This window comes from Canis lupus, chromosome 3 (assembly GCF_048164855.1).
Source record: "Canis lupus baileyi chromosome 3, mCanLup2.hap1, whole genome shotgun sequence".
In the NCBI taxonomy this organism is placed as follows: domain Eukaryota; kingdom Metazoa; phylum Chordata; class Mammalia; order Carnivora; family Canidae; genus Canis; species Canis lupus.
Genome location: NC_132840.1, coordinates 25,479,242 through 25,503,236, shown reverse-complemented (window position 1 = coordinate 25,503,236; position 23,995 = coordinate 25,479,242). Strand labels below are relative to the sequence as shown.

The following is a 23,995-nucleotide window of genomic DNA, read 5'->3' as shown; positions in this document are numbered from 1 at the left end:
TTGTTTTTGTTTTTGTTTTTTTTAACCTAGACTATCCTGAACTGCTCTTCTAAGTGAATTGTTGCTTTTCCAAGGAACTTTTATTTCCTGAATAGAACTTCTTCTTAAGCCTATCCATCATAGGGACTTTTAAACCGAGCATTGCTTTCGTGTTATAAAGATATGCTTATGTTAGTTAGGAACAATTGATTATTATCCTGATAACCCTTGAAGACTAATTAGTTGGATAGTTGGGCTGTTTTACTTGGTCCTAAAATAGCAGCCTGACTGCCCAACTAAAGTTTTTGAAAAAGAGGTAAAGCTGGAAAGACAGAATTAGAGACAGCATCTTAAAGTGGATCTATTTTACATAAGCAGAATATAATCTGTTTTATGTGCTGATAGGAAGAGTTGTCACTTAAAGTGATACTCCTCAAGTAGATAGAAATGCCGTGAATTTTCATAGATAGAAAATATCTTGTATTTATTAGAATATTACTTGGGGAATTTTAAATGTTTAATGAGAGTATATTTGCCTAGCTTAATTTATGTTCCAGAAACTTCTTAAAATTTTGGAGGTGAAGTGTTTATTGGTTTAAGTGTGTGAAAACAAAAAAGGAGACTCACTATATGATCCTTTTCTTTTATGCTTTCTTGTTCTCTGGATAACAAACGTTAATCGTACAAATGTAGTGCATCAATTTGGCTTGACAAGAAAATAGTAAATCCCATATATGCTCATGGAAGGACTAGTTTCAAAACTCACTTGTCTTCTAGAAAAAACAGTTTGGGTTAATAAGAACCTCATGTGATCTGCTAATAGGGATTCATTTTTAACATCATCCCTGTTTGACTGCTTCTTTTTCTACCTTCTCCTCTTCTAACTTTTTTCTAGGGCTGCTCTTTTTAGTAAAGCTAAACAAAACGTGGCATCCTACAGCCTTACTAACCTTTGTTAATCCGCCTGCTCGTCACATCTTGTATGGCATCTGTGCTCACTCATGGGGGAAAGAGTTTCTGGAAGAAGCAACAGCAATAACCAAGGCAAATGTGGGGACATGGCTGCATGGGTTTTAGCATGTGTGGGGCGTAGATTTTATTGCATTTTCTCAGGATTGTGGAGGTGTTATTTCGCAGCATTTTATTAATAACTTCACATGACCTTAGAGGGAAAGGTCACTGTGTCAATCCTCCTAAGAAATGGGATTGCAGATTTCATCACATAAGCCAGAAAGTGGGAATTCACATTTGTGTTACTAAACAAGCAAAAGCAAATCTTTATATTATGATCTGTATATACTTATGTGTTAATAAACTTACACACCACTTAGGGGGTTTTTGTTTTATCTTTTTTTTTTTTTAGTTTATTTTATTATTATTATTATTTTTTTTTTTTTTGGTTTTGGTTTTAAATTTGGTTAAGGCTCTTTTGCTTGTTTTTTCTTCAATTTAATTTTCCTTTTTTACATTTTAATTTTGGTTATTTCGGGGCCATTTTTTGATTTTGTTTTTCCAAAGGACGCGGATTCTGATAGCGGGGACGATTCTGACAAGAGGTCCTGCGAAGAGAGCTGGAAACTGATTACTTCTCTGAGAGAAAAGCTACCTCCCAGCAAGTTGCAAACCATTGTTAAAAAATGTGGCCTCCCTAGCAGTGGGAAGAAACGAGAACCAATTAAAATGTATCAAATCCCCCAAAGAAGGCGCCTGAGTAAAGATTCCAAGTGGGTCACCATCTCAGATCTTAAGATTCAGGCAGTAAAAGAGATATGCTATGAGGTTGCACTCAACGATTTTAGGCATAGTCGGCAGGAGATTGAAGCCTTGGCCATTGTTAAGATGAAAGAGCTTTGTGCCATGTATGGGAAGAAAGATCCCAATGAGCGGGACTCCTGGAGGGCAGTGGCCAGGGATGTCTGGGACACTGTTGGTGTAGGGGATGAAAAGATTGAAGACATGATGGCCAGTGGTAAAGGTGGAACTGATGTAGATGACCTCAAGGTTCATATCGATAAGCTGGAAGATATTTTGCAAGAAGTTAAAAAGCAAAATAATATGAAAGATGAGGAAATAAAAATCTTAAGAAACAAAATGCTCAAAATGGAGAAAGTCTTGCCACTGATTGGATCCCAAGAACAGAAAGGCCAAGGAAACCATAGATCAAAGGAACCCGTTGGTGCTAGTGTCAGTAGCAAGTCTGAGAATGACGGAAGCAGAGGGGACAGTGGAGACCTTGGGAAAGAAGAGCGCGTTTCCCAGCTGATGAATGGGGATCCAGCTTTTAGACGTGGACGTCTGCGCTGGATGAGGCAAGAGCAAATCCGCTTTAAGAATCTGCAACAGCAAGAGATTGCAAAGCAGCTGCGTAAGCAGAACGTACCTCATAGGTTCATCCCTCCTGAGAACCGCAAGCCCCGCTTCCCCTTTAAGAGCAACCCTAAACACAGAAACTCCTGGAGCCCTGGGACGCATATCATCATAACAGAAGATGAGGTAATAGAGCTTCGAATCCCAAAAGATGAAGACGGAAGGAAAGGAAATAAAGAGGAGACCCAAGAAAAGGGGGGTAGAACAACTTCTAAGGATCTCCAGTTACCATGGGGCTCTCAGGGCACTCGAAGTCAAGATCACATCCAAGTTAGCAAGCAGCATATTAACACTCAACAACAGCCACCTCAGTTACGCTGGAGAAGCAATTCTCTCAATAATGGTCAACCGAAAAGTACGCGCTGCCAGGCATCTGCCTCCTCAGAATCATTAAATTCCCACAGTGGTCACCCCACTGCTGATCTGCAGACTTTCCAGGCAAAGCGCCATATTCACCAGCACCGTCAGTCTTACTGTAATTATAACACTGGAGGTCAGTTAGAGGGCAGTGCAGCCGGTTCCTTTCAGAAGCAGACTGACAAGCCCAACCACTGTAGCCAGTTTGTGACACCTCCAAGGATGAGGCGCCAGTTTTCGGCACCCAATCTCAAAGCTGGTCGAGAAACCACAGTATAAATTACTGGACAAACTTGAAATCTTGGTGGAGGAAACAGGCAATGTTAGCTTATGATTTGAGTTGGTTCTAGCCTTGGCCTTGAGTTCCTAGTATTTACATTATGGTTTTAATGTTGCGTTCCTACGAATCTTAACTGATTTTAATATTGTTAAAACACTGGTAGACATTTCAACACCTCCCTTTTGTTTGTATGCCATAAGTGGGCAGTTTCTGGAATTTTGGACAAAACACTGAGACCTCCCTTATTTTTCTGAGACTTTCCTCCTTGGTGCCTAGATAATACACTTATTTACACAGACTGGTCTTATTTTGGTGTAAATTTGTTAATATTTTCATACTGCCTATAAACTGATTGTATATCCAGAAAGACCTGCCTCTTGGTTTGCAGACATTCTAGAGGGGAATTTGATACACAGAATTAAATGTCTATTATTTCCCCATAAATGTTAGACATTAGTTTAATAACATTTGACTATGTGGACACAGCTTTGGATTTCTTATCCATGTCTGTTCCTGCCTTTAAATACAATTGGAATTTTTATAAGCCAAAACTATATGTCTTTGGACATAGTTTATAGTACACAGCTTTGTATCCTTTCACAGAACTTCCCCATCTTCTTCTACCATATTTTACATAGAACTGATTCCGTAGGTTTGTTTGTTTGTTTTTTTTTAATGTATCAGTATGTGTATGAAATTTGTCATAATACTGAAATCTTTAAATTGGCACCATTTCTGGATTTGTTTTTAGTTTGCTTTTTGAAGTTTAGCATATCATTTCTCACATACACAAACGCACGCACACACACACTCACACTCTGAACCATTCACCAAAATCATGCCAACAAAATGCTTGTATGGCTCCTTGAGCAGTATGTATAAGTTCACAGGGAGGTTATTGGTGGCGAGGGAAGAGGTGGGATGTGGGGAGAAGGCCACAGCGTATGGCTCTGTGCTATTTATTCTCAGTAGATGATGAGATCATGAAATAAATTAACTTTGGTTGGGTTGAGAATAAAGGAGATGATGTATAATAAACTATTCTTTGCGTAACAGTAGTAATGCACACAGATAGATGCTGAAGCAAGGAGAGAAGTCCTGATAAACGTTTATTGTATCAATACCTCACTCTTCTTTGTCGTGGTCTCAGTTTGCCTCACTGGAGAATCCACTAAAAAATACGGATATTAATGGAAGAAAAGAATAGTTTTCTACATCCTTCCTCATCTCTTGAACTTCTCAGCAACTTTTTAAAGAGGCAGTGCGAAGAGCCAGAGATGTCTGTGATACTGCCTGACTCGCGTTGACGGCTCCCCTGAGTCATGGAGTCACCTGCCCAACACTTGTCTTCAGACAGTGTGGAATTGCAACCAACATAGTGATTAGCATTCAAGGAAGCCTTAAAGATTGTGATTATATGGTTTTCTTTTCCTTTGCGTGTGGGCTCTATGCCTTATTAGAATACATTATTTTTAACCATAGGGGTTTTGTTTTGTTTTGCTTCTAAGAAAATGCTTTCTTAATACACAGAAAGTTGCTTCCAATTAACTTTCAGGGTATTTTTGCTTTTGTAGCTAAAACGGTTCTAGTCTTCAGCTGAGGTTTTATGGAAGATGAGACAGATTCGGCAGATTAGGGTGAATGATATTTGTAATGGCTGGACTTAATTGAGACAATCTCCTGTACCATGTGGTTTGAGAAATTCAGTAGGCTATTTCAGATCAGTCATTTCAGTGCATCTTGTATAAGCCCTGGTTCTTTATTATTCTTAGATATGTTAATTGCTCCTTTCTTGCAAAAAATTCATTGTCTACTACAGGTTTCCCCCACTATCCAAAGGTAGAGTGTTTCCGTGAAACCTTTCATAAGCAGAAAATGGTGTAAAGTGAAGAAGCCGTTACCATTAATTTATATGGAAAAAATTTTTGAGGGTTCCCAGACTCAAAAAAAAAAAACTTTTCTTACACTTTTCTGATACCTTATGACACATCTTGCTAACAGATGCACAAAATAAATCGAGATAAAGCGCAGATGTACATCACAGTTCAGAGCTCTGGTAGCTGGATGCTGAGCTGCTATGTGTATTTCCCAGAAAAGAGCGTGGTGGGGCCACTAGCTGCATGCGCATCCTACCTCTAAACTGGCTCCCTGCAAAACAAACAGACACACTAAATGCAGTTTTTTTATAAAAACAAAAATCCTCTTTGGATTTCTTTCAGTTAGCAAAAATAGGTACTAATATAGGTCTTTCATAGAAGCAAAGTGGCCTAACACACAGTCTCGAATTGGGGGGGATACCTGTATTAATAATAGTAATAATTGACTTGGCTTTCAACTCTGTAGTAAAAGTGGGCTCTCATTTCCCTACTTGAAATAACATAGGATAGGCTTATACATTTTCATTTTTATGGTGACCTTTTAATCTTGTTATGAGCAGGTGCCTCCCTTTCCTGCTAAACAGTGGGAGTGATGAGGTGATATTATAGAATGAAAAGTAATACAGCATTTTCATTTACAAATGTGGGTTGTGGTAAGCACTGTACCCACACTGATATTCCAAAGAATTAGGTTTGTGTTTGTGCTTCATCTGCTGATCTAGGTGCCCTCGTATTGCTAAAACGTTTAGATCTCTAAAGGAGCCCTAATTTCAGACCAGAAAGAAATGAACCAAGGTTTGATTGATTGCCACATATGTCTCCTCCTGTATTTCAGAGCAGATGCTTGTCTTAGAAAATAACAGGGTGAATAAAATGGCTTCATTGACTTTTTACTAAATAAGCTTACTAGTGCCATGCTTTTGTGAGTTATTGGTATAGCTTACATTGTTTTGTTTTTAAATTTGACAGGATCTCTCCATAAGCCTAAATACTACATGACCAAAGAGAAATGGTCATCATTAAACTGTTAATTATGTTATTGAAGTATTGATAGCTATTATAGAAAAATGGGGGGGTGTGCTACTGAAATATAATCTGAAAATTACAGAAATGTGAAGGAGTGCTAATTAGTATAGTTTTATATACCACAATGGTATTCCCTGAAGAGTTAAAGACATCCTGTTCATCTAATAAGTCTAAACCAAAGGGCTTTTCCTTTTTCCTTTTTCCTTTCTTTTTTTTTTTTTTTTTTGGTCTCAAATTCTTTCTAGCACTTCAGATTGTTTTCTCCATTCACTGGAAATGCAATGAGTGGAGATTTTTATTCCATTGAACTGACATGAAGTGACCTCTTGTGCTTTAGGTACAGGTTGATGCTGAAAATAAACACAACACAGCACAGAGTTTGCCACACCGATGTCTGCAGTAAAGGCTGTCAGACTGCAGGAAGTTACGTAGATTTCCTCTGGTTAGCTGCTATACCCCTTGTGCCTGACTGGTCAATTGTAGACTTGCCTTGATGATTTGTTCAAAAGCCTGGGAGGAGGGGAAGCTGACATGTTCTGGTGTGCTGTAGTGAAGACACCTTCTCAGGTGCAGTGCAGACCAACATTTATCCTGAACTGTGTTAGAGCCAGAGTCTGCGTTTTGAGCAGTTTTCATAATCATCCAGTGTATGTCATCTTTCCAAGATTTCAAAATCTGCTCTAGATACTTAGTTTGAACCACTCTAGGTTGTGAAATGTATTGGTTTCCTGCCATCATTACTGTAAAAAGAAGTTGTTAATCTTCTTGTTAATGAACTATGGATTTCTCCCCTAATTTCTAAAATAAAGTGCTTGAAGATTGCCTTTGAGTGTAAGATCTACCTTTTCAGAAAGGGAGTTAGTTTGTTATGTTAAAAAAGTAAAGTCCTTATTCAATAAAAGCTGAAACCATCTTTTAAGAGTGTGATTTCTCTCTGATTTGGGAAGAAGGAAAAGTGAAGCAGGGTGGTGTTAAGTCTGGTCCTGACTTTTTTATTTAATCCTTTTTCATCAGAAGATGGTTGCAAATCACATCTTTTTAAAATGTATTTCTGCATAAACTTGATTCATTTAAAGCTCTTGGTTTCTGTTCCCTTTTCTGTTTATCAAAATTCTATTTTAAATGGGATCTTTACTATTTTATGCCATGTTTTATTTAAATAAAATTTTGTCTAGTATAAGTTGAGTTTACCTTAACTGTGTTTTCAATCTTTTTATCATATAATCTGAAAGTTTTAAAAATGCCTTTCATATGGCTAGAAACTGAATTTCTACAAAGCTTTCAGTAACTCTGTTTAGCCTCTCTTTTCCCCCTTAATCTCTGCTTTTCTCCACCCAGATTATTAGTGGTGTGCTAGAGGTGACACAGGATAAAGCAGAAGAGTTTTCTAGAGTGGGCCGTCAGTCTCATTGATCATTTGGAAATGACATTTTTTATATTGAAAAATGACACAATCATGTATTATGGATTAGAATACAAAATCTACGAGTCTTTTTTTTTCCTCTTGTGAGTTTATGATATGAAATTTGGAACTTGAGAAAAATATTATACTTGGATGGGTCTGCTTCAGGTCTCATACCCTGTCACTCAGGGTACTTGTTGCCAAGATCTGACCATTTCTAGGGTGACACAGATGACAATTCCAGTGCAGTATGAAGTGTGCAGTGATCGTTGTGCACACAAGGGGAGAGTGGGGTAAGGTGTTTGAAGGAAGAGGCCATGAGCCAAGAGCAGAGCCCCAGAGTACAACTGGGAATTTATCCAAGTAAAGAATGGCAGAGTGAGAGAGGAATCACGTCAGGTCCAGGGAACTGCTAGTAACTTGAGGTGGTCAGAACAGCAGCTATGTATCAGGGAGAGGTAATAGATGAGGAGCACAGGGGAAACAGAGGCCACATCATGGCATGCTAAGGAGTTGGGATTTTATCCTGAGTGTGATGGGAAGCTACCAAATGATTTTATACAGGGAGTTTGCATGGTTAGATTCACCTTTTAGAAATGGTTAAAATTTGGGTTGAAAGGAGGCAAATTGAGAGCCTAGTGCTCCATTTGGGAAGTTGCTGTATGGACTAAATGAGAATGCTTTCCACCCAAAGCCAGGGACAAAGGAGAGAGGGAGACTCTGATTGAGATACAATCAACAAATTCGTTTGTGAGTGGGATAAACCCTGTGTGTACAGCCCGAAGGGTGATGAATGCGCGCAGTTGGATCATGGTTGGAAAGTAAATGAGACCAAGACGGCACTGGGGGGGCCTGGGAAGAAATAGGAGCCACTCAGATCTAAGAACAGGTGTTGTAGGATCCCTGGAGGGAGAAGTCATGGTGCTGCAGGTGGGGAGCAGGGTACAGTGTTGACAAGAACTGGGACGTGGATAGCTCGTTTCCGGCTATTGCTTGATAATTATAATCTGCCACTACAAAAGGAAGGCAGTATTAGCAAAAGGAGCCAAGTCTCTAATGTCATAAACAGATCTAACCAGAAATCCCGGATTGGTGACATTGATTTGACCTTAAATGTCACCTCGGAGATGCTCCAGTGTGGCATTGTCATCTTTCTGAGAGTGCTCTTCCTACCTTGTCTCTTCACTTCTGTCTTGGACCCTAAGCCACTGTCCACATAGCAACCGGCATCATCCTGTAAAAGCAAAAATCAGATTGTAGGAGTGGACTCTGGTGGCTTTCCGTTGTGCTTTAAACTCTAACCCTTCTTACTGTAGCCTACAGAGCTTTCCATGTTCTGGCTGCTTGCCTGCTTCTCTGACTTCATCTCTTAACATTCCCATACTGCAAGCACTTCAGACTTTTTGTTCCTTGAACATGCCAAGTTTGTCCCCACCTTTGGGCTTTTGCACTTCCTCAGTGCCGGAATCCTCATCATGTGTAACTCCTCTTCCGGACCTGTGTTCACATGTACTTCTGCTGCCCCAGCCCTCCCCAAGCCAGCTCTCCCAGGTTTAATAATGACAGCCTGTAATTGTTTTCGTGCTTGTTTGGTTCTTCCATGGGAATATAAACTCACCTAGAATAAATGCCTTATCTGTCAAGTTAGCGCTACCGTCCCTCTGTACATATTATCAGAAGAATGGTTCTGAAACTGGTGTGCATCAGAATTCCCTGGGGGCTCATGAGAGCACAAACTGCTGGTCCCATCTCCAAAGTTTGACTCAGGAGGTCTAGGGTATGACCATTTGCATTTCTTTTTTTCTTTCCTTCTTTTTTTTTTTTTTTTTTTAGAGAGAGATGGGGGCGGTCAGGGGCAGAGGAAGAGGGAAAGAGAGAATCCCAGACAGGCTCTACATCCAGCACAGAGCCTAACATGGGGCTTGATCCCACGACCCCTAGATCATGACCTGAGCTGAAATCAAGAGTCAGACTGAGCCACCCAGGTGCCCCATAATTTGCATTTCTGATACGTTCCCAGATGATGCTGATGCTACTGGATTATCAGCACCCACCTCTGAGAACCACTGATCTAGAACAGGGGTTGGCAAACTGTTCATGTACGAGACCTGTTAGTAAATATTTTAGGCTCTGTGGGCTCCATGGTCTCTGTTGCAACTACTCAGCTCCCCTGCGACAGCTGAATAGCAGTATACAAAGGAACAAGTGTGGCTATGTGTCAGTAAAAATTTTTATTTATAAAAAATGGGCTTGGGTTTGTTGCATAGGCCATAGATTGTCAACCCTGATCTAAAAGATAGGAACTTGGGGATCCCTGGGTGGCGCAGCGGTTTGGCGCCTGCCTTTGGCCCAGGGCGCGATCCTGGAGACCCGGGATCGAATCTCACGTCGGGCTCCCGGTGCATGGAGCCTGCTTCTCCCTCTGCCTATGTCTCTGCCTCTCTCTCTCTCTGTATGACTATCATAAATAAATAAAAATTTTTAAAAAAATAAAATAAATAAAAGATAGGAACTTTTGAGAACTTCCACTAGTAGCTTACTGCATGACTATATACTGATCTAGAAGACAGATAAGCACCAGATGGTAGTGATTCCATGGTGAATGGCAGATACCCAGCCTTAGGAAGTTCACAGTTGTGGATAAGATAGCCATTAGCCCAGCAGTCACACCAGTAGTTCTAGGGTATATTTGTGATAAATGCTATGAGGGAGAAATGCAAAGTACTCTGAAAGTTTACAATTGGGAGACTCGGAATGAAAGATGCCCTTTCCTTGCTCTCAGCTGATGACCTCCATTTTGCTACACTGAGATAAAGAAGTGATCCTAAGAAGACCTCCTTTTCTGCCCACTTGTAGTTTGTGCATCCATCATGCATCTTTTCCTCCTGGTGGTGGATGGACTGGCCTCCTTCTACCTTAGCCCTGTCATTTTCCCAGCATTCCATCTTCTATCCCCTTCTCAAGAACTCACCATACATTTACCCTTTTCTTGAACACCTCCATTCAAGCATGGCTTTGTTTTACTACTTGGAAAGCACTCCTATGTTGCCTGAGAGCCACTGTTCCATTTCTCTGTTGCTTTTTATAGAAATGCTTCTTAAAGAGTTTGCTGTATGTTTCCCACTTGTCCACCGCTATTATTTCTTCTTGTTTATCCGTTGTTTCTTTTCCCCATTCTTGCTTGAACTCACTCTAGTCAGACTCATGTTCCATATCACCACAGTGAAGTCCCTCTTCTCAGAGTCACCAAAGATCTCCACAGTGACAAACCTGGTGATGTTTTCTTAGTCCTCTGCCCTGACCTCAAGACACCAATACACAACTATGACCTGATAACCTTATAGCTGACTGGCAGCTAGCTCAGGCCAAAACTCCAAGAGCCATCCACAATTGCCCTCTTTTTTCTCACATCCTGTGACCACATCATCAGTATGTTGTATTTCTTCTACCTGTGAAGCATACCCCAGCGCCATTCTCTGTTCACCACCTTTCCTGGCACCCTGGGCCACCTACCACCATCTCCCTCAGCACTGCTATGACAGTATCATGACTGCTGTCCTCAAGCTTTCCTCCATGGAGAGTAATGTTTTTATTTATTTTAAAATTTAAAAAAATATTTAATTTATTTATTCATGAGACACGCACAGAGAGAGGCAGAGACATAGGCAGAGGGAGAAGCAGGCTCCATGCAGGGAGCCCGACGTGGGACTCAATCCCGGGTCCCCAGGATCAGGCCCTGGGCTGAAGGCAGCGCTGAACCGCTGAGCCACCTGGGCTGCCCAAGAGAGTGATGTTTTTAAAACATGTATTAGACCCATATTACTTCCCAGCTCTAAACTGCCTGATGGCTTCCCTTAGAATGAAATCCACAGTCCTTACCATGTCCCAAAAGGTCATCCATAACCCAGTCCCTGTCTGCCTCCTTCGCAACTATGTTTCTGAGCCTTCTTGATCCTTACTCCACGCACGCAGGTTTTCTTGCTTTTCCTTAAAACACACCAGCCTCAGGCAGCCTGGGTGGCTCAGCGGTTTAGCGCTGCCTTCAGCCCAGGGCGTGATCCTGGAGTCCTGGGATCGAGTCCCACGTCGGGCTCCCTGCATGGCACCTGCTTCTCCCTCTGCCTCTCTCTCTCTCTCTCTCTCTGTCTCTCATGAATAAATAAATAAAATCTTTAAACAAACACCAGACTCCTTTCCCTCTCAGAACCATTGTACTTGCTTTAGTTCTACTTTGGTTGGTATTACCACCATTGCCACCACTCCCCCCAGAGACCTTAACATGCCTGCTTACATCTCTAATTAAAGATCCTCTCTATAGACAGACCTTCCCTGAGCACCTGATCTGAAAGTTCCTCTTGTTCCTCTCTCCTCCCTGTCAGCCCTGATACCTACCAACCTTTATTTTCCTCCATAGCACTTATTACTACTAAAATTATGGGGTGTCTTGTATTTGTTTACTATTGATCATCACTCTTTCCCTCTCCAGTGAGACTTTTGTCTCATTGACCACTATGCTTCTAGCATCTGCATGTGGTAGGAGTGATAGTGATTAAAAGAGCATGCCCTGGAGTCCAGTTGCCTGAGTTCAAATCCCATATCCATGCTTACTTACCAACTCTGATTTTTATAAAATTACTTAATTTCTTTAAGCCTTTTTCTTCTGAGGCTAACAATAGTACCATTTGCACAGGGTTATTGGGGAGATTCAGATAATTTTTTTTTAAAGATTTTACTTATTTATATGAGAGAGCACAAGAGAGAGCATGAGAGTAGGGAGTGGGAGAGGGAGAAGCAGACCCCCTGCTGAGCAGGGAGTCCAGCGCAGGTGCTGGGATCATGACCTGAGGCGAAGGTAGATGCTTAACTGAGGGAGCCACCCATGCAGCCCGAGAAGATTCATAATCCATACAAAACATTAAGAACAGTTCCTGGCACAAAGTAAGCTTAAAAACAAGGATGGGCAGGACAGAGAGAACATCTTAGAAGAGGGAACACCCAGTACCTTTATAAATACGGAGATATATCTAACCAGTTGAGACTTTTTTTTTTAAGATTTTATTTATTTATTCATGATAGACATAGAGAGAGAGGCAGAGACACAGGCAGAGGGAAAAGCAGGCTCCATGCCGGGAGCCCGACGCGGGACTCGATCCCAGGACTCCAGGATCATTCCCTGGGCCAAAGGCAGGCGTTAAACTGCTGAGCCACCCAGGGATCCCCACCAGTTGAGACTTCTTATAAACACAAAAGGCTATTGATAAATATATTATTATTTGGTGTACTTCCCGTAATTATCCTAGTTTCTGCCATGAAATCAACAGAACAGTAGTATTTAAATCTCTTTATCCATTTGTTGTAGGAAAATCCAATACTTAGAGTTTTCTGATGACATATAAAATGTCCTTATTGGAAGCTCATGTATAGCTTGGTTTGAGGAAGAGGAGGGCTAGTTCAGGTTATGGTGTTGATATTTGGACTATCAACCAAAGATAGAAATTTTCCCAAGTCTAAATGCAGTTAAAATTCTAGGCCCATATTGTTACAGGAAACCTTTTAACGTCAGCTTTACTGCTTCTAAAGCATAACTAGAGCCTTTAGGGAAGGTCGTCCTCATACCTTAAATGTCAAAATCTAAGGATTTTTGTCAGTAATTTCACCAGCTTGTAAACTGATTCTTGAAGAAAACCTCAAGAATAAGCCAGTCACTGAAAACTAAAATTACGTGATTCCACTTACATGGGATACCTAGAGTATTTAAAATCATAGACAGACAGTAGAATGGTAGGTAGTTGCCAGAGGAGGGGGAAAGGGAAAATGGAGAGTTAAGTGTCTAGTGGAGTTTCTGTTTTACAAGATGGAAAGAGTTCTGGAGGTGGATGGTGGTGGTGGTTGCACAACAGTGTGAATGTATTTCACACCACTAAACTGTGCACTTGAAAATGGTTCATGGGCAGCCCAGGTGGCTCAGGGGTTTAGTGCCACCTTCAGCCCAGGGCATGATCCTGGAGACCCCGGGGTCGAGTCCTGTGTCAGGCTCCCTGCATGAAGCCTGCTTGTGTCTCTGCCTCTCTCTCTCTCTCTCTCTCTCTGTCTCTCATGAATAAATAAATAAAATCTTTAAAAAAAAAAAAAAGAATGGTTCAGGTGGTACATTTTATGTTACATGCATTTTATTATAAAAAATTGGGGAGGAAGTAAAAAAACAAAAAATCCTCAAGATAAAATATTAATATTTTTTCCACCTGAGGATTTTTAGGTAGACCAACCATCTTTCTCTTCTCACTGAAAAGATCCCAAAGAATATATAGGTTTTCTAAGGGGGGAAAAAGTACCCCTGCCCCAGCCTTTTATTTTGAAATATTTCAAACAGGGACGCCTAGACGGCTCACTGGTTGAATGTCTACCTTTGGTTCAGGGCATGATTCTGGGGACCTGGGATCGAGTCCCACATCTTGCTCCCCTTGAGGAGCCTACTTCTCCCTCTGCCTATGTCTCTGCCTCTCTCTCTGTGACTCTCATAAATAAATAAAATCTTTTAAAAAATGAAATATTTCAAACATACCAAGAAGCTGAGAAGATAGTACAATGAACTTTCATACACCCATATTTATGTATTTTTTTCTGAATCATTTGAAAATAAATTGCAGGCGTCATGCAGTTTACCCCTAAATACTGCTGTGTCTCCTAAAATCAAAGATATTCTCTTATTAATGTTAACCTATCTGAGAAATTTAGTACTGAGTCAGTATTATATAATAAACTGTCCATTTTCAAATTTTCCTAGTCTAAAAAATATAATTGTTAGAAGCGTGTGTGTATTTTAATCCCAGATCCAAGTGAAGTTTGTATATTTCATTTGATGATGATGTTTCTTTTTTCTTCTATTACGTTGGTATTTTTGAATAGGCTACATTTTGATTTGTTTGATTATTTCCTCAAGATTAGATTTAGGTTAAGCATGTTTGATAAGAAAGCTGTCAAGGTGATGTTGTATTGTATACTTCCCTTGCATCACATTGGCAGACAAAATGTCCAGTTGTCCTACTATTTGTAATGTTAAAGTTTAATAAATAAATAAATAAATTAATTAATTAATTAATTTTAAAGATTTTATTTATTTATTCATGAGAGACACAGAGAGAGAGAGGCAGAGACACAGGCAGAGGGAGAAGCAGGCTCCATGCACCAGGAGCCCAACGTGGGATTTGATCCCGGGTCTCCAGGATCACGCCCTGGGCCAAAGGCAGGCGCTAAACCGCTGCGCCACCCAGGGATCCCAAGTTTAATAAATTTAATATGACATTTCCAACTCTTTCTCTGTTTTATTAATAGGTATCTAGGGTGACTATTCTGTTCTCTACTCACCTTTCACTCTGTTGTTTCTTGCCTGATTCAGTCACTACATCTGGAGCTACAGTGTTAGGTTTTTCTGTCATTCCTTTGCATTTATTCATTAGCTTTTTTGAGGGGGGGCAACGAAGACTTTCTCCTTTTTTCCCTTTACTAGTAGTAGCACTGTGGACTCCTGGGTTCCTTTTAATACCCAATGTGCTATATTGTGTTTCTGTTATTATTCTTATATACCAGCCACTGGGATTCTGTGTCCTTTGGAAATGGCCCCATCAGTGAGTGAGTGAGCACTTCTGTGCTTCCTGGCACAAGATATTCTGAGCTCACCTTGTCCTTTCCTTGCTTTAGACCTAGAATCAGTTGTTTTCCCAAGGAGCCCTGGCTCTTTTTAGTGGGAAATAATAGTATTTAGAAAAGATCTGGGTGCTGGGTATACTTAGAAAATAAACTTATTTTTATTTACTTTATTTTTTAAATTTTTAAATTATTTGAGAGAGAGGAGCGCATGAGAGCATGAATGGAGGGGCAGTGAGAGAGGGAGAGGGACAAGCAAACTCCCTGCTGAGTGTGGAGCCCAAACTCAGGGCTCAATCTCAGGACCCAGAGATCATGACCTGAACCAAAGTCAGATGTTTAACTGACTGAGCCACCCAGGTGCCCCAGAAAATAAACTTTATAAACACAGCCTGTCATTTTAATACTGTGTGTTACCAAGAAGACTTTCACATGCATTTTTAGATGGTTCATCGTTTGGTCCTTCTTTGGGTCAGATACTTAAATAAAATGTTCATTTTAAAGATGTCAAAAATGGAAGTGTAGTGAGGATTTAACTTTTGCAGAATTATGAGACTAGTAAGAGCAGGTGGCAGGAGCAAAACTTGTACCTGCAAGTTTTTTTTTTTTTTTTTGTCACAGTACATAGTCTCCTAAAAAGTGTGTTTCAATATGTAATAAAACTGTTGTGGGGCACCTGCGTGGCTCAGTGGTTGAGCATCTGTCTTTGGCTCAGGTCATGATCCCGGGGTCCTGGGATCAAGCCCCACATCAGGCTCCCTGCAGAGAGTTTGCTTCTCCCTCTACCTCCCTCTGTGTCTCTCATGAATAAATAAATAAAATCTTAAAAAAAAAAGGGGCTGTGTTGTTGGCTCCTGGTCACTGCCAGCTCCACTAAAGCGAGAAAGCTTCCTTTGTGAGACTCTGATAAATGATGAGCCTTGAGAATATTTGCATCCTTCTTAACATTGCCATTGGGAGCTCCTTTCATAATAGAGTTTGTTAGAAGGCTTTCGGTGGGCCTTTGTAATAAAAAGAATATTTCACTTACGACCTGAGGAGAGCTCTGAAAACAGTACATGGCCATACCTAAACCCTCTGTCTCACAGAAGCCTATAATTGGGTCACTCCAAGGAAGCAGGAAACTCAAGCAGTATATCTTAAAATACTATACTTATACTATGATTTAGTATTTTATTATGTAAAGTTCTCTATTCTTTACTTGATTTATTTTCAAATAACAAACTTTTTAAAATTAACACTCCAAGGAACCTTTTTTGACATTTTTTTCTTAATCTTTCCCCATCATGAAATTTTAATACCTCAAATATATATCTGTTTACATACTGTATATACATTTTTTTGCCCTCCTCAAGGTGATACCAACCTTACTGAGAATGTGTGGAGTGAGTTAGATGGAGAAATGAAGGGTACATCTGATTTGTATTTTTTATTTGTATTTTAATAATACATTTTGTATTATAATAGTGTATTTTAAAATATATTTCTTGAATAAATACAATCTGTAGATTATTTTGGCCCTACTAGCCCTGTGATCTTTTGGTTACCTGAAGGCTGCATCCTGCAAAGATAGCAATAGTTTATCCACAGAGAGCTTCAGAATCCACAGTTCCTGTCCAGATAGCTGGAGAAGCAGAACTGTTGGTGACACTGGTGAATTTTCCAGTGTTGTTTTTTTTCTGGAATTCCTTGAGGTGTGAAGGTACTCCTTAAATATCACAAATAAATAAGTTTAAGAGATGCACATGTTTGGCTCCTCAAAGTCCCCCTCTGTGTGGACATCAACCCCAGATAAAGAACTCTGGAATCTGAGAGAGCAGAGAGAGACTGCAGTTAGCTTGCTTCAGCATTTACCCCTTACAGACTATTTCGTGTACTTTGGGGGCTTTTCCTAAGTAATTCTCTGTTTTTTGTGGTTTTCTGCTTCCATCTTTTCCTCCACCTATTGCTTTATCTGCTTTCCTTGACACTGCTCTCACTCTTCTCCTGCATCCACCCCTCCCTCTCCTACATGTCCTCTCCTCTCTTCTTGCCCAGGACTACGAGAGTAAGCTGCAGGCCTTACAGAAGCAGGTTGAGACCCGCTCCCTCGCTGCAGAGACCACAGAAGAGGAGGAAGAGGAGGAAGAAGGTGAAATCCAGAGACGGAAACTTTCCTCTGGATAACTTTTGGATCTGTACTATCAGATTAACCCTTTACCCGTGATCAAAGCTGGAGTTGATTGTGTGTGACCCTTCCATTTATTGAGATTTTACCAAGCCAGTTTAAAGCTGATTCCAAAGATTCTCAGTGCGGAGAATACAGACTGTGCTCTCTGAGGTGGGAGTGAAGCTGATTGGGTTCCTTAGAACACAGGACTTTCTATGGAACTCAATCTCCATAGAAATATTTTGGGCAGTTTGCATATACTGCCTCAAATTACTGTACACATGAAGTTCATGTATCTGTTGCAGATAAATGTAGAGATTGATCTTTAAAGATAATCTCTTTTATTTACTAACTTATGGTTTATGCCCAGGAATTTCCAGAGAGGACTTTGGAATATATTAATGTACACTAAAGCCATTTGTGGCAGATTTCTCATCATAATTGCATAGTCATGCCTACCTATTATGAGTTTCTCAGAATTTCTTAGCTGAATCAGGGCTTTAATGGTTAGTGCATTATAATACAGTATGAACATTTCGTTTCTCCCCGCACAACCTCCTAGTAATCTCAAGGCTTCAAATTAACTTTGGAGAAACTCTGATTTATGTACTAGATTATTTATTTTTCAATATAAAAGTAAAATATGACCTTTTTGTTTCTTGTACTAGTAAGAGAAATCGATATATATGAAGTTGTACAATATACCAGAGACTTTTTCTTTACTATAAGCTATGTATGAGATATGTTTTTTAAAAAGGTAAAGAAGTCTATTCCTTTCATGTACTGTTTTAAACAGGATTTTTTTAGGTTTTCTGAGCTATAGATACTACCTTCATAACATCAACAGAATTTAGTCAGCTTTACTGAAAGGCAGAAAACAAAAAGCAGCTGAATGGAGAAATACGGGAAAATACTTTAACTTGTTAAGAGAGATGAGGTAGAGGAGAGATGTAATTTCCTTATAGTTATGAGATCAGCCTTTGTTACACTCGTTTACTCTTTCAGCTCCTTGGACACAACATGAATTTGAACTGGCCCATTGGGCCTTCCGGAAATGGAAGTCTCACCAGTTCACTTCATTAAGGGACTTACTCTGGGGCAATGCTGTTTACCTGAAAGAGGCCAACGCAATCAGTGTGGAACTGAAGAAGAAGGTATGGAGGGTGGGAGGCCTGGGTCATCTGATTAATAGGAGAATGCTACTCTTGGGTTTCTAAAAATTTCAATTTTCTTTTAATTTTCTACCATTACATTTGCACCTATAAGTCCTAAGTGCCTTTCCTCTTCTAGGGTCTGAGAGACAGGTGTGTGTAGTGGATAAGCCCTCTGCACTCAGCCAGCCGGGCTCCAATTGCAGCACTCCTCTATGTGTTGACCCTTATAGCCCTGTGCCTCCATTCCCTCATCTGTAAAATGGGCTTGGCAGTGGGGAATGGGCCACCTGGGGTTCTATGAGGCATGAAAGAGCGCGTAGATGTAAAGAACTGAAATAGCTCGTGGACTTGGTAAAAAGCAATAAATGTTACTGATTTTTCTCATTACCAGAACATCACACCATGTCTTAGATTCATTCTTCTATATGTCCCACTGGTGGATGGTCTGGGGGCTACTAGGATGACAGGGGGTGTGCAGTATCACATGGCAGGAAAGGGAACAGACTACTCAGCCTTGGGGAGATTCGTTTTCTTCCCCCAGGGCTGTATCCTAGCTCTGTAAAATAGGGATAAGGTATCTTCTTCATTCAGGCTTGGCAACCCATTTCATTTTGTAATTACTTACCCCTCTCTTGAAATAGATGAAATGCAGGTAGGGACTATGTCTTGTCTTCTTGCTGCTGTACCCAGCATTTACTTAAGGTCTGTAGGTGAAAATATAGAGTGGTAGCAAGAAATAACATGACGTGGTACACCCAAAGTACTTACCATGTAGTGTAGACACTTTTAAGAGTAGCACTTGTGATCTTTGAATTTAGGATGAAAGGCCAACTGTGACATTTCCACCCCCCACTCAGCAAGAGATTAGAGATGTCCTTGTGGGTCCAACTCTTGTTCTCTTGTGTAAATTCAGTCAATCAAAATATATGTACTGAGATTTTAGTTTGTGTAAAAACACTGTGCCAGGCTAGAAAAACAAGTTCTGTAAATAGCTTAATTTGAAATTAGGATTATTCTCTACAAGTAATATACAAGTGTCCATTTTTTCCCCCAGTTAATCACAGGCTGCTGGTTGAGCACATACTACACATTTGGCCTCTTTTCCACGGGGCATGATTATATCACCTCGTTTCTGAAGCTGACGCGCTGAAAACATAAAGGATGGTTTCTTCTTTCCACACAGGTGCAGTTTCAGTTTGTTCTGCTGACGGACACGTTGTACTCCCCTTTGCCTCCGGAATTACTTCCCGCTGAGATGGAAAAAACTCACGAAGACAAGCCTTTCCCTCGTACTGTAGTGGCAGTAGAAGTCCAGGATCTGAAGAATGGAGCGACACATTATTGGTCTTTGGAGAAACTCAAGTATGAAAACATTCCTCATAAAGCCAGTTATCTTATTTAGGAAATAATAATGAATTGCTCATGTGGGCTCCTTCAAACTCTCCACCGTATGATGGCACTACTGCTTCCTTTTCTGTGGTGCTAAATACTGTTGCTCACCAGTAATATTACAGATCTAGTAATTATTTATCTTTTCTGTTCTGGATCTGATGATCAGGTCTCTTTTGCCTTTAACATGGTGAAATATTTTCCACCATTTCAGTGTATTTGAGACATCATATACCATTGAACCATATTCTCTTATGATTCAGTAGAGGTTAGGTGGCCATTTTTTACTTTTGGTGGCTTGTCTCTACACTCAGACATCTTTTGAGTTTCTGTACTTTTGGCCTTCATCTTTTTTTAATATTCCTTAAATGAAGGGAGCAGCCTTTTTTTTTTTTTTTTTTAAATCTTGCATGGAAGATACTTCCAAAGTGAAATTTTAATGCATTTTCATAATATTAACCCAGTGCACTTTATGTTTATTTAGGCAGAGGCTGGATTTGATGCGAGAGATGTATGACAGGGCAGGTGAGATGGCCTCTGGTGCCCAAGATGATGGTGAAGCCACTGTGACTGGCAGTGATCCATTTTATGATCGGTTCCATTGGTTCAAACTGGTAGGAAGGTACGTGATGATTTCATCAGTCTTCTTTTTAAATAGTGAATGATTTTGTTTAAAACCTCAGCAGATATTACAGAAAGTTAAAAGAAAATATGTGCAGAAATGCTCTGTGTGTAATCTTACCCACTCTAGCAGAGCCACTGTGTCACTGGATATACTTCCCTTCGTTTTATTCAGTGTGTGTACTGAAGTCTCATCTTTCAACCAGAGTAATTGACAGTCTTCCCTACCACGTACAGTTGAACACGATAGATTTAAAAGAAAAAGAAAACCTGTGTCTCTGTCCTGCACGGTTTAAAATCATAGTATGACTTACAGCTTACCAGCCTGCAACCTCTCCTTGATCCGACCTGTCCTTGCTTTTTTTTTTTTTTTTTTTTTTTTTAAAGGCAGTTTATCTCATGTTAGTCATTACCACAGGTGAGCCAGCTGCAGACCTTGGTCATCCGCTTGAGCCTCTTTCGTGTATACATAAATTTCAACATGTAATGAAAACAAGTAGTGCCCCTGTGAATCCATACTGAGTCCAGGTTCTTATAGGTTAAAATTTAAAAAGCATAGAGATTGAAGTTTTTAGCTTTATGATTTCGGAATTTGAATTGTTTTTCCATAACAAAAATTTTCTGACAGTTTTAAAGGAACTAGGTATAAAGGAAGAGCTGAAGTCATAGTATATTGTAGAAAAGAAGTTAAATCCTATCCATTCCACTCTGATAGTAGAAGGTTTGTAAAAAGTTGAATTGGACAAACACATCTTACCCACACAAGGCATATATTTGCTCTGGCATACACCATTCTATCCATTTTGTTTTCTGCTCCAAAATGACATGGAATTGGAATAAACATCTCAACTTTTTATTTCATCAAGTGTTGGGTGGCTCCTTTGAGGCCTGCCTGCTGATCTTTTGTGTGTATTGGAAAGTATAAACATTTTTACAACACACTATTTACCTGGGATCTTCTACTCATGTATTTCTTTTGCTTTTCTTATTCTAAGGACCAGTCCTTGTTCCCTTTCCCCTGAACCAGATGATTTATGCTTATTTTATCCTTTTGCTTTTCCACTTGCTTTTATTGTGTTGATTCCCCAGTGGGTTCTGTCCTGTTGACACCTGTAGCTTCCTGTTTAACCGACTATTCCTCTCTCCTTGGCTGTGTCCCTTGGCGTCTTCCCTGGTGTCTAGCTCCCCCATTTTCCACGGCTGTGTCAATGAGCGCCTTGCTGACCGCACACCCTCCCCCACTTTTTCCACGGCCGATTCCGACATCACTGAGCTGGCTGACGAGCAGCAAGATGAAATGGAGGATTTTGATGATGAGGCATTCGTGGATGACACCGGCTCTGACGCAGGGACGGAGGAGGGATCAGATCTCTTCAGTGACGGGCATGACCCGTTTTACGACCGATCCCCATGGTTCATTTTAGTGGGAAGGTTGGTGAGGTTATTGTGAGAATGGCGAAAAGGGACCAGCTCTTGCTTTAAAGAGGCTCCTTGTGCAATTTTGGATGATCTTTCCTTAGCAGATTCAATTTGTGACATGCTGATTGGGTGAGGGAGAGCTCTTAGGCAATGTTTGTGAGGTATTCAGTCTGATACAGCATATGGCAATGTGTGAAGGCTCTGCATGGAATAGTACCCCTTGTCTTAAAGTGCCCAGTAATTTCCTTCTGAAGGAGAAAACCCCAGAGGAGAAAGTAATTAAAGCTAAGAGTCTAATATTACAAGATCAGAGAATGTTACTATGTTCTGATGCTTCCTTTTGTAGGAATGTGAGTGAAAAAGCATATGGGGATGACATGAGAAGGAGAGCAGAGCAAGGCCAAGGTTAGACTAAAAGATTTGTAACACGAGCAGGAATCAAGAGGACAAAAATGGAATCAGGAGTAGTGTTAGGTTACTTAAAAATAAAATCTAGGGCAGCCCCAGTGGCTCAGCGGTTTAGCGCCGCCTTCAGCCCAGGGCCTGATCCTGGACCCCCAGGATCCCTGGGTGTGGAGCCTGCTTCTCCTTCTGGCTGTGTCTCTGCCTCTCTCTGTGTGTGTCTTTCATGAATGAATAAATAAAATCTTTAAAAAAATAAAAATAAAATCTAAAACAGGGGCTCTGGGTTGGCTCCTGGTTGGCTCCTGGTTGGCTGGGTTGGTTGAGTATGTGACTTGATCTTGGGGTTATGAATTTGAGCCCCACCTTGGGTATAGAGATTTCTTAAAAATAAAATCTTAAAAAATAAGTAAATATAAAGGAGTAGTGTTAGGTTTATTTTTTGTTTACTTTGAGTCAAGAAAAGAATCAGGAACATGAAGTTTGCTTTTGTCTGGAATGGATGCCTTTCTTTGGCCAGTTTCACTGAGCCTATCTGTAGATCTTTGGCTTCTGCCTGAATTTTACCTATAGGTTTTATAACGATGAATCTCATGAAATTATCTATTGACACCATCAACAATGGATATTTGTTCAGCACTACATGAAACTGCTTTGTGTTGTGTTAAGTTTGGTTTTCCAAACTGAGGCCTTGTCTCTGACCCCATCTGTCAGTGATGCAGAGCTCTCACGCACATGCTCCTCATACTGGAGTCTTTGTCTGCACCCAGTCTTCATGCTGAAGTAATTTTATTACAAAGTCAACAGTGCAGCACTCACTGAATTAACAAAAAGTATGTCCAGGTTTTAAGGTATGCAATTTATTCTTTAAACAGTGCATTTGAACCACATACTGCTAAGTCCTTTAAAAATAAGGAACTATGCCAGTGTTAAATGGATAAGCAAAAGTTCTCTAAAAATTGAAGTGCAGCAAGTGTCCAGACTCAGTAGGGAGGTAAGATTCTAGAACTGGGCTTGTAGTGTGATGTTGGTCACCTGGCAAGGACTAACTACTGTAGCATATGATCGCTATTGTGGAAGGAGAGAAAGACAAGTTTTCTGGTAGACATGAAAGCCTCAATTATGATCATGGGTCATGAGTAATTTGATATTAGACAGTCTCAGGATTTTATGATAGTGGAGGGGCATCTGTTCAGTTTTTCCATGAATAAACATTAAGGGATTATGTAGCCATGAATATTATTTTCTACTGGTGTATTGCCAGGAATAGATGCTTAGAATTTTGGAGAAGCTGATTTGTATTAAAACTAAGAAAAGTAGTTCTTTGTACAAATAATAGGACCATAGTGCTTTTTAAAACTTTTATAGCTGTGTGCTAAAAGGATTGGAAATTAGAACCAAGTTTCTATTCATAAACTGCTTGATCCTGGTGCCAGTTGTGCAGCTTCTGATGCCACTCTTTTGCCGCTCATTTCACACAGGAAGAAATATGTAGCTACCTCTTACATGGCACGTAGGGAAGAATACTGACGCTAAGAGAAGTCTGAGGTGTAAGGTAGGCTTAACTTAAACTGAGGCCTCTTGGGTTCTCAAGTATAAATGAGGAGTTAAGTAGGAAAACAGAGCCTTAAAGATCTTTTTTATCTTTCAGATTCTGTCATCTACACTAGCAAAGTAAATATCCTAGTTAAGAGTTCTGCTCCAAAGCATTTGTATTTTGAGTCACTTGTATGGAGAACTTAAGTCAGAATCCCGCTTAATATGGATATTCACTGGCTTAAAATATATGCATTATTTTCTCTATATTTTTTTCATCTTAATCAAATCAGATTTAAGTGTAGGTATAAAGCAATCAGCTCTGCCTTGATTTTCAAGTAATTTGCATGTGTTTGGCTTCCCAGGTTCTAAAACTAACTTTACTTTTCGAGG

The 23,995-nt window shown here is 40.2% G+C and overlaps 1 protein-coding gene across 11 annotated transcripts in view; it reads left to right on the top strand.

Annotated features, from left to right (window-relative positions):
* Positions 1–23,995, top strand: part of KIF1B (kinesin family member 1B) — a 149,688-nt gene that overhangs the window by 85,442 nt on the left and 40,251 nt on the right. For 8 of the 11 annotated variants that reach the window (XM_072819696.1, XM_072819693.1, XM_072819690.1 and 5 more), the window contains 5 exons: positions 16,970–17,063; positions 18,087–18,235; positions 19,419–19,597; positions 20,109–20,246; positions 21,428–21,676. In XM_072819696.1, the coding sequence (XP_072675797.1) occupies positions 16,970–17,063; positions 18,087–18,235; positions 19,419–19,597; positions 20,109–20,246; positions 21,428–21,676 (809 nt within the window). Of the gene's footprint in view, positions 1–1,497; positions 6,800–16,969; positions 17,064–18,086; positions 18,236–19,418; positions 19,598–20,108; positions 20,247–21,427; positions 21,677–23,995 lie in introns of those variants that run through there. The other 3 variants (XM_072819698.1, XM_072819697.1, XM_072819699.1) reach the window with 2 other exon arrangements.